This window comes from Contarinia nasturtii, unplaced genomic scaffold (assembly GCF_009176525.2).
Source record: "Contarinia nasturtii isolate CC-2019 unplaced genomic scaffold, AAFC_CNas_1.1 Cnas_scaffold_1371, whole genome shotgun sequence".
Classification (NCBI taxonomy): Eukaryota; Metazoa; Arthropoda; class Insecta; order Diptera; family Cecidomyiidae; genus Contarinia; species Contarinia nasturtii.
In genome coordinates, this window is record NW_022198708.1 from 1,561,878 (window position 1) to 1,573,706 (window position 11,829).

At 32.6% G+C, this 11,829-nt stretch overlaps 1 protein-coding gene across 1 annotated transcript; it reads left to right on the top strand.

The window, feature by feature from the left end:
* The first annotated feature begins 7,715 nt into the window (after positions 1 to 7,715).
* On the top strand, positions 7,716 to 11,759 carry LOC116345835 (forkhead box protein biniou). Its single transcript, XM_031775544.1, has 5 exons — positions 7,716 to 8,714; positions 10,379 to 10,469; positions 10,559 to 10,783; positions 11,015 to 11,162; positions 11,444 to 11,759. The coding sequence occupies exons 1-5, from the start codon at positions 8,029 to 8,031 to the stop codon at positions 11,539 to 11,541; spliced, it is 1,248 nt and encodes a 415-aa protein (XP_031631404.1). The 5' UTR covers positions 7,716 to 8,028; the 3' UTR covers positions 11,542 to 11,759.
* Positions 11,760 to 11,829: the final 70 nt, after the last annotated feature.

Below are 11,829 nucleotides of genomic sequence, written 5' to 3' on the forward strand. Positions count from 1 at the left end.
GAAATATGCTAAACGCATCACATTCTCGTTTTTCTCTCATTTTTTATTGCATGTACATTGCACGCACAAAAAAACACAACCGTTTGATGTGTGTAATCATTTTTCTATATGTCGTGTTAGAATTTACATATTACACACACATACAGAGAGAGAGAGAGAAAGAAAGAAAGAGCAAATCGTGTGATGAAACAAACCACTGTCGACGTCTGGAAAATTAAAATTAACATGAAATAGATCAAGATTTCACCACATTACGATTAATCATTGCAATCCTATTCGGATTAGAATTGTAATAATACACGTTATATTATCGGAATTTATATTGTCGATAGAGCGTATTTCCAGGCGGCAATGAATTGGCAATGGATTTATATACACAAAATATATATTCGGGAAATGGCCTGTTATCACAGACATACGCACATAGGAAATATTTTGTGATTTCCGTGGGTTTTGTCGGCACTTGAAATTCGGAATTCATCGCCAGAATTCTTCCGACGGACCAAAAAACCGCCAAATCGATGTTCAATTGGTTCGATAGTGATTTTGAGCGGCTGTGTTGATGGATATTTCGCAGAAGCACAAGCTTCACTGGTGGTTTCATGTCATCACTTGACTTGATATAACTGAAATGAGAAATGAAAAATAGACATATACATGCAGGAATATAGTCAAGCACCCGAACGATGGAGCAAAAGAAAGTCAAAATGAAAACTGTACAGACGATATAACCGCGATCCATGTAGATCGATAGCATCACAATGATCCACATATAATCTTAATGTTTAATTTCAAGCCCAAGTGGTTCGTTATGCCAACCAAATCGCATTTTGAATACACCAAAACAAAGTGAGAGAAAATTAGTTGATTAATTAGTTTTCGTTTCGAAGCTCATTTTTCGTATAGAGAATGCTACTATATCAATATCGAGAGCATTGGAAGCAAACTGACGTGAAAAAAGAACGAATCGACTGGCGAAAGTGGAACGAGCCACAAATTTACACATGTTTTATGTTGTTGAGTACTTTTTTCCGCTCTTGATTTATCGAACAGTAGACAAGACGAAGAAGAAAAGAAAAGAGATAAAAATTGGTTGGTTAGATTCAAGGTGTTGAGAGGTGTTTCTAATCTCTCTCTCTTCTTTTTGACATAGAGCGATGAAAAACCAATTGATTCCTATTCGAGATCGCTTCAAACTTCAAACAACATGAAAACTCACCAACTTTGTTAAATAGAAAAACCCTCGGCCACCAAAAATTCCGACCCAAAATCGTTGTGTTGTGAAAATACAGAAAAAAACCACAATCGAAAATAAAATCATTGATTTAATATCAATAACGGTTTTAATATTCAAATAATCAATGTTTAATGCCAAATGATGTTTAAAGGCATTATTTGGCGCCATGCTTTTACATGCACATGTGTGCCGTTATTCAGTGCTAAGCATGCCCAAAAAGTATCAAATTCGAGCACTTTTTTTTCTCTTGTCCGTTTTGTACGGTTTTTTTTTCATCTCTTTTTCTTGTCGTTTTTCAACTCTGGCATACGAATAAATGGTCCTGATATTTTTCAATTCTATTACAGATCAGTACGTAGTCTCATCGTTTGGTATGTTTTTTTTTTTTTTTTCATTTTTATTTTCGGCACTCGGCTCAACACATTTGTGTATTTATTGGAGGTTTTTTGTTTTGCCTCTATTGTACACTTAATGGCAAATTTGTTAAAGCAACAAACATAGCAGCAATACAGCAAAGTTGCCTGTGCATTGCAATAGGTACCGAATTGGTAGTGTTGGTGGTCTATTTATTATGTAAGAAAATGCTGCAAGATGATGAACACTTTTGACATGATTTCAACTCGAGCATTTCAAAAATGCGTAAATTGAGATATATCCATGACATGGATCAATACGCTTCACAAAATCACACTTGTCAACAAAAATGATCGAATATCAACGCCGTCACATAACAACATCCTTTTTTTATTCAATCCCAAACAATTTAAATATCGTTAGACCGTTTTTTTTTTCTCTCTCTCACAAGAAAGGTATGTTGAATATCTTGTTGAGTTTTCATTTGGAATTTTACACGAATGTACACTGAGGATGGCAAGAGATAGAGAGAGAGAAAAAATGATTTTAATGACCGTTCGTTTGGTTGTAAAATCTGCATAATGACTAGGATGATTTTTTTCTTCCTCACTCAAAACTGTCTGGCCGGCGATGATTGTTATTGCTCCATAGCGCATAAGTAACAAAATCAAACATATGGAAACAGGCATCGAACGCATAATTTTTCGTTTACAAAGAATTTCAAAAAAAAAAAAAAACATTTAATCTGATTTTATCCCAAACGGAATTTGAAATGATTTCGACGGCGGTTGTCGATACGATGGCATCATTCGGCCAAACTGGTGTATATCATTTTTTTCGGTCTGCATTCTTTTTTTCGTCGTCGTTGCTGCCTTTAGTTCGGCAATATCAAATCGATTGCATTCGTCTTATGATCGGGTGCAAGTGTTTGGTTAAATAGTAAACAAAATGCATCAAAGTATTTATTAGTCCAATGCAATATGGAAAAAGGGGTTCGATCGTAAAATTAGTCATATTAACCGTTATCCATTTCAAAATATCAATGTGTCTTCAATGTATGGTTTTTTTTTATTCGTTCACTCTTTCAGTCGATCATTTTCGATCTTCTTCTTGCAATGAGAAAAAATTTATCGCATTTTCTAAGCCTGAAAGCAAATTACGGAAAGGAAAACTCAGCAAAATGAAGAAGAAGAAGAAGAACGTTCACCGTTTTATAAACAAATCGCGTCTTTGCTCTCCTTTTTTTGGATCTGTTTTGATTTCAAAGAGATATTTTTAACTCATCGTTTTCAGCATCAAATAGAGATCAATGCAGAAAAAATTAAATCGACACAACGGATCGGAGTGAAGAAAAAAATGTATTTTTTTTAAAGAAACAATTCACAAATCAGTGAGAGATGTGATTCCATGCATGTATGTAATTTTTATTCTTCTTCAAGAATTCTAGAGAGGAAGCTATGCCTTTTGTCGACGATCAGGCATGTGTTTGTGTATTAGTGTGCATCCGTACGGTGAATGTGATTTTATGTGATCTGTAAATAAATGAGATATGGATAATATAAACAAAACCGTTCAACGGGCATGAAAATTGAAATTTTCATTTGGTAATTATAATTTCGTCTCCATTGCGACACACTTATGTTCGCACTCTATGCAACAGTGTGCTTCAAATCATTGGCCAGCAGTTAATTAAGTCATTTTGCATTGACAACGATCTTTTTTTGTTAGCACATAGCCCCAATTCAGGCACTTCATTCAATTGAAATTAACATTTTCACACGTTTTGTCTTATGTGGTAAGTTAAAAATTGGGATTACGAGATTGTCCTCGCAGTCATTTGATTATTGTTTACATTTATTTATGTTTGTAATTTGAAAAGAACGAAATTATTTGAGGTTTTTTTTCGTTCGATGGACGAACATGTTTAGATAAATGTATTTATTGAATGAAATGCTGTGTGTCATGCACTTGAACGAGAATAGAATAAGATAAAATAGGATTGTCTTTACAATGTATTTCGTTGGTTTTGTAAAAATAAACAATTGAAATAAAACATTTCTAAATGAAAATAAATAATTCAGCGTGAACTCTAATCCATCTCAATCGTATGCTTGTATGTGTGCTTGTGTGTTTATTTCCATTCGTATGAAACGTTGATCGCCAAAATGTCGCCAAAAATGTTTCGATATTTAATTTCACTTTTTTTTCTTGCTTAATTGTGCATTGGCAAGCACAACGAACGAAAGGGAAAAGAAGGAATACGTTAACTAGCGAAACGACGACAGAGATAAAATCCGAACAAAATTTACTGTTCATCTAAGCGATTTTTATTACAGCTTTAAACAATATCATTCCACCGAGAAAAAAAAATGGGTTCCAATGAAGCGAGAAAAGTCAGGAAATAAAGTAATTGCATACAGCAACTTTGAACAATTTTAGGCTAAGCTTAAGCTCGAGAGAAAAAAACACTGACGATCAGAAATTCTTTGAAATTGTTAGAAATCATAAAATAACGTTGTTTATAGTTACAAAAAGGCTTCGTGCGATTTAATTTTGTTTATGCGCAATGCGCATGAATCTCATGCACTTCGAAGTTTCGTTCTCTTTCTCTATTTTTTTTTTGTTGTTGTTGTTGTTATTGTAATTCATTCGAATTTTAATAAATATTTATCGTTCGAAAATATTGTTTATTTTTTACATTTATTTTGGTCATGAAATGAACACTATAGTTGTTCGTGCTCATAATTCAATGCCGCTGTATGGTTGACAAGTGACAAAGTGGCCGTTGCTAAAGAATGTGCATAGTAAGATCGGCGGGCAATTAAATGGAAATCAATAAAAACTGTTTTGCCAAATTTTCGATTTTCAAATATCTTCGAATAAACAAATGTCTTATCTCTTCATTACTTCGATTGCATTATATACGTTTTAAAATTAAATCAACAGCACATTCGAAATGTGCGGCGTATTCGTTTTTCTATTTGCATCATTTTCGAAATGAAAACACAATCAATTGCATTTTTTCGGTATGATGATATAAGTGGATTTTTTTCATATTCTTCTTTCTTTTGGATAATAATCAACTGTTCAGTTTTATTTGTTTTTCAAGTGTACGGCTCATTGTTTCATGAGTGGTTGGAGAATAATGGTTATTACATCATTTTATAGACCATTTGAATGGAGTTCCGTTTGTGCGTTTGTCAATGGCAAACGCTTGAAAATGTCAAGCAAACTAAAATTTATGATATATTTTTACGATTTACGTTTACCACTTCGAAATTTGAGAAGCTCACACCAACCTATGACATGCCAAATGTATACACACATTATATTTGACCATTATAAAAAGGGAGCGAAAAATGAATTCAAATTTAACAATACATTTTAAGACTATGTTAACTTTGCTATGCAATAATTCAAAGGTAAAGTTTCACTCTCAAAATAGAAAAAGCGAAGCCTCGATTCCATGAAAGATAAAATGAATCGTTATCTAAATGAATTGAGATGAGCTCAATTCCAAAGCGCATCACTGATTTGCATTTATCAAATGCACCAATTATCCTTGACTTTATAGCCATCAAGTTCAAAGTTCTATACATATATATACATTGAATAATATAATTTTTGTAGTAAACAAAAATCAGATCAATGCGCGTCACCCAATTCATTTGCTAATGCTACTTGTATACAATCAATGGACTGTTTTAATACACATACATAAATGCCTCATTTTCTTTCAGTTTAAAGTGAGATGTTTCACTTTTGTGTAATGCAAACACAAACACTGTTTCCCAAACCCCAAACACACATTGTAAATTCGGTGTGTTTTTAACCGATTTTTAAACAAGCATAAGAATTGATGCTTTTTGCCCATTCGTTTATATTTACTATGAGACCGTAGTATACACGAAACACTTTTTTTTCTCGCTCCTTTTCTTTAAATATAAATGTTGTTTTGTACTTATTAAAATTGTTTATAAAATTGAAATCGAATTCGATGTAGCCAGTTGTTCGGAAAATGCGTTCGGTTTTCATGGTTTTTCCGTCTGCCATTCATGAATGTAATGTGAATACAAAAGAAAGAGAGTGGTGCTACATTTGGACTAGGATCAATATGACATGAATGCATGAGAAAACGAGATAATCGCAAGAATATAATTGGCTCAAGTGTAATACACATTCATTCTTGATTTGTATACTATTTTGTATACAAAATAATGCAATAGCTTACGTAAAGCCTGTAAATTGGCCATATATTTCAAGAGAATTTATACACACAGAAAGAAAATTGGTGGAAGAATGAGGAAAAAAGATAGAGAACAAAGCAAAATTGAGATAACAATATCAACATAAAAATCTGCATTCAAAACAAAATGTGGTAGACATTATGTCTAGCGCAAAATTGTATAAATATTTTCTTCATCATCATCACCGCCACCACCACCAAAGTATTTCATTCAACATTTTTTTTCCTGCGTCTCCTCTCTCTCTCTCTCTCATTCAGTTTCTTTTTCACATTTCTTATGTTTATGAAAATCCCTAATATTTACGTTTAGATCTTAAGAGCATCGATCGATTTTGTTTTTTTTTTAAATTCGTAATTATGTTTATATCTGACAACAGCGTCGACAACACGCAACAAACACATACCAAATAAAACCAATGCACATTGAATTCGATTTTAACAACAAATTTCCACAAAACATAAACATTTGGTCTAATTAAAATGCCTTGATACTCAATTCATTTATGAATGTGCATAACCTACCCAAAGAATATCCGTGTGAAGGATATTTTTTTATTCAAGATTTGTGAACTGGCCACTGATGCCATAATCAAGTCAAGTGAAAAAAGACTTCAAAGCAATTTGAATAAAAATTCAAACGTTTTCTTGTACTCTTTACGCACAAAACTAATATCCATGACTTGGGAAAAACAAATGTCACTTTTGCACATTCTCAAAAAAGTCAAAGAGAGACACAAAAAAACGGTCAAACATTTGTTGGGAATGTGAAATTCCTTGAAATCTTTCCACTTTTTTTTTGCTTAAATAAGTAAGAATCAAAGTATATTCGACCCAAACCAGTGAAAAAAATACAATATCATATTGGAGTTAGTACATACTTTTGATTTTCGTCTCCAATCTATAGTTTTCATCCCGAGACTTGCTGATGTTTACAATTCCAATTGTACACAAATCATTTGATTTTTTACAGAATAGAAACTTTTTATCACAATCATGTCTTACTTTACAACCGGATAAAGTGGATACTTATCGAATAACTAATAAAAATGATTATTTTATGGGATTTTTGCAGAAAATGTTTCTGCCTGTCATAGCTTCAAAATATGATCAAATTGCATTTTGGCATGTAGTTATATATATAAAATAACTAGGAGTATTCCTCACCAAGGCACATCAAATCAAGTTGCTAGCAAATAAATTAACAAACCTTCGCATGAAACTTAAACGTGAACGAACCAATAGAATAATGACTCCGCCCAATCATAAACGTTTTCAATTCGCACAGACGTATTTAGCTTCTAAATCCTCACCGTCAGCCACCAACGTTCAGCGTAAATCGCACTTGATTATTGCGATCTACATATTAAAATGGTATAAATCACAGTAAGTGATCGCAATAAATATGGCCATTAATTAAACATCAACAAAACATTTGCAACGTATACATATGCTCAAGATCTTAAGGATCTTCGTATCTAAGGTATTTTTGAGCGAAAAAAAAAAGAATACGGTTACGTAAAATTTGATTAAATGAATTGCAATAAACCGGCATTCTAAGGGGCTGATTTGTATTTGCATTGAATAGAACTGATTGAATGCTTTGAAAAAAAAAGAGATAGAATCGGCTGGAAGAAAGAGATAAATTCATTCACATGTGCGCATTAAAGTAAACAACCAATCAGTGGTCTCACAATCGTTCGCAAGCCAGTTGGATCAAATCACATTGAGAGAATACGTGCACCGTATTCCTTTTGCTTACGATTTTCGTCTTTCGATGTAGTGTGCACAACTTAGCGGAGCTCAGCACTGAACGTGAATAGAGATCATATAATATTCTATTTGGAGAACGACTCCTGATCAGTTTGCACCGCGACTCTCGAGAGTCAACATCGGAGAGCATTTTTGTTCTCATGTCATTTCATAAGTCATAAAGTCATTGCAAAAACATATTTGAAAATTGAATCTTTCAATCAAGTGTTAAGTACATGGAATATACACACATTTTAATTGATAAACATCGAGTGTAAACATTATTTACTTTTAATAAAAATAAAGCTATTCGCTGAATTGAAAAAAAAAATTCTACCCACTATTTTTTTCGAGTGTTTCATTTCGATAATTTAAAATCTTCAGGAATCTTAACGACTATTATTTGGAAATAAGTCATCTTTGTGAAACAATAAGATATAAAATGATAAAGACACAACAAAATTTTATGTCAATTCGTGAAATGGCCACAAGCTATGAACCGCCGCCAAACCACAACGAACACGATGTGAAGCCCATTTTTGTGACTGATTATTATGGTGAAGATCTCGATCGGGTGCACATGGATGTTGATATAAAACCGCAAATGCCAAACTATCAGTACGCGGACGAAATGCATTTTAAGCAAGAAAACAATGTGATTCGATATCCACCTTATATCAATCCAAAATATATTGTACAACCGGGCCCGTTTGAAAATAAATACCCTGTGTCCGCATGTTTGCCGCCACCAATTACAACACAAACAATACAATCGATGCCAACATCAACGATTCGATACAGTGGCGCATTGGAGCAAAAATTTACCACCACGAATTTAACACAGTCCGTTCCTGTTCCACAAATTAATAGTGGTCATAGTACAGCATTGCGATCGCCAACAACAATGGATTCAACAATATTGGTGTCAACCACAACAGTTTCGAAAGGTTCAAATTCTGGTTCGAATACATCCACAGCAACGACAAATACAAAAAATGAAACAAAAAAAGGTGCCCGACGACCTGAAAAACCACCAATCAGTTACATCAATTTAATTGCCAAGGCAATTCGATCATCACCAAAGAATCAACTCACCCTCAACGAAATTTACCAGTTCTTACAAAATGAGTAAGTGGAGAAAAAAAAACACAACAATTCTTTTAATATTATCGATTGAAAACTATCTTTCAAATAGTGAATACTGCCTTTATTGCCGGTCACTGAAGAATAAATAAAGACCATTCGATCATCATGTGCTCAAACCAAAAAAAATAGCTTGAATGATTGTTTTTTGTGATTGTATGCCAGAAGTTCTATAAAATAATTCATTTTAAAGATGAAATAATTGCTATAACTTCAAAAAATTCAATTTTTATAAAAAAAATTAAGTTCGGCCCGAATAATTTACTTTTTATTTGAGTTCTCTGATAAAATCAATTCGTTTTCCTTTTCTATTGCATGAATATATTTAATTTCAGCATTTATAGAATGTAGAATATTTCCACGTAAGAAATGCTATATTTATTAATAAAGAATATCGATTATTTGCTATAATATTTGAATTAAAAGGACTATCCACGGTGAAAATATCTTAATTTAGTAGTAATTCCATTCTAATTTGAGATCAAAATGACTCAATCAATATTAGCACATTTTTGGCGACTATCTTCAATTCTGAGAGTTTTTAATCATTTTAAATTAATTGAAATTTTATTCGTCTTCAGCCAAATTACCTGACTGACTATAAACCGACTAAAGTTGATTGATTTCCATAGAAGTTCACATAGTCCACCATTCAGTCAAGACATGAGATTATTATTACGGGTATACAAATTGCGACGGAGTGTGCTGTGTACATATTAAATTAATGTTTCTCTGTTCATTTTCACACGGGGACAAAACAATATACAACATAAATCAAATTGGAAAATGTAATATTTTTTTTTTTTTTTTTTTTAATTTCTTTTAACTCCTAGTGGAGCATAGGGCCTTGAGATAAGAATTCTTTATCTTTCTGGTTTCTGTTGATCAATTAATTTAGATAAAATGTAATATAACCACTGATAAAATGTTGTAAATTTCAGTTCACAGTTGACAAACTCTTACTTCAATGCAGTTACTGAGTCTTACATTCAAAATATCTGTCAAATTTTCTTTCACTTGTTCATTTTTCAAAATGCAAAGTCAAAACAGTCATTCTGTAATCTTAAGCAATGCGACACATTATACGAACAGTTGTCCTCATTTATCTGGATAAAAAGGATCTCTGAAATTAACTGTATGAAGGCTGATTTTTGTGTATGTTTATGTAATGCAATGAAGCAAAGGTCATAAAAAGATGCAATTTCAAATGTTTAGAAGAACGTACCCAAAAGAATAACTGCTTCCGAATTCAAATGATAAAAAATTGTTTTGCACCAATTTTGGAATTAGTTTACTAACTAACGTCAACTTGTTTAAATCATCGTTCGTCCCACCGTGTTTGCATCGCTTCAATTGCATCATCTTTTCGATAAAACCAAAGTGTAATTTAATACATTTTCTTATCTCCAATATGTATGCCTTACGCTTGTGCGAATCTTAATAAACAATTTCATATGATATGCATGTAAAGAATGCAACGACTCTTTCATCTATGCTTTCTTCATTTGCATTCTGTGATGTCATAAATGAGAGAAAAGCAAAATAATAAAATCACACCGAATATAAAATATGCGATGTGAATAGAAAAATCATAGATAAAAAACGATGTTTATGTGTGAATAACAAAATATTTTGTATTACTTTTGCAGACATTCCTTCTTCCGCAGCGATTACGTTGGATGGAAGAATTCAGTGCGTCATAATTTATCGCTGAATGAATGCTTTTTAAAAGTCAACAAAGTAAGTACATCAACCGTAAATTTCAATCGACATATTTTTAATTGGTTTTTTCGTCCTCTTCCTCCCTCTCTTTTTTTGTTGTTTAATAGGACCAAAATAGTGGAATGGGGAAATCTGGTAAAGGCCACTTTTGGACAATCGATCCGAAATCAAATCACGAATTTCAAGAAGAAGGAAGCTTACGTCGACGCACTCGTGGTTTTCGTCGGCGCCAACAAAACACAAAACCATATTCCCAATCCTACAGCCATTATCCTGTATATGGCGACTCTTTTGCTACTCACACGCGATCTGATGATCGAAATGAATATTCGGTAAGTATTTTTTTTTAACCAAACTTACTTAAAGCGACTTTGTATTGCAAAGAAGTTATACGTTCTAAAAGTTAAGAGATTACCAGAAATCAAGCTGAAAATTGCAATGATCATGTCAATTACGTGCACAAAATGCATCCAACACAAAAAAATGTATTAAAAAAGTGTTTCTATACTATTCACGTGAATTCACAAAAATGCTTAAACTTTCTTCAATTTTTATGGTCGTAGAATACAAGCTACTATCCCGATCAATACACACCGTATCATCCCACAACATATTCAACGCATGCGGCTGACACCTATGCTTATCATCCTTCTGACGCCACCGGAGCTGGAATTCATAATTTGCCCGCTCCTCGATACGCATTCGATCCAGGTTTGTATTGATATAACATCAATAATGCAACTCCATTATAAATGTCCAAAATTCAATCTGTAAAGGGGGCTATGGGTCTATTGATTGTATTTATACCCCAACTGTTTCCATTTTCGAAGAAAAAAAAACATTAGAAATTTAATAGCGTTTAAAAAATCAGAAAAATTTTTGTGCTCATGTTAAAGCTATTGCTCATTGTATGTGTGACTATTTAATGACACCAATTGACATTGCAAATGCAAATAAATTTGATTTTCTTTTTTTTTGTTTATTTCAATCAGCATTTTCTCCGGCAGCACCGATTCCGAGCAACGTAATTTACGATCAAAAGTATATTACCACACCTTTGTACAACGAAAGTGCTAAATATCCAAATTAATGCAATCGACCAAAAATTAGAAGAATAAGTTTATAAAAGAAATTAGCAAATTAAGGATCTTGAATCAGGTCGCGATGAACCAATAAAACAAACTGAATCAACGATAATTCATACATAAAATCCTCAAAGAAATTTTATACCAAAAGCAACGCACAATTAAGTATCATAATAAATATGTTAAGGTCAATCAAAATGAAAACCAAAAAGTAGCCATTCGAAACCACATTTTTTTACAAATAAAATTGAATGAAAAAAAAAGATTGAAATGCATTGTTTTTGTTGATAAAC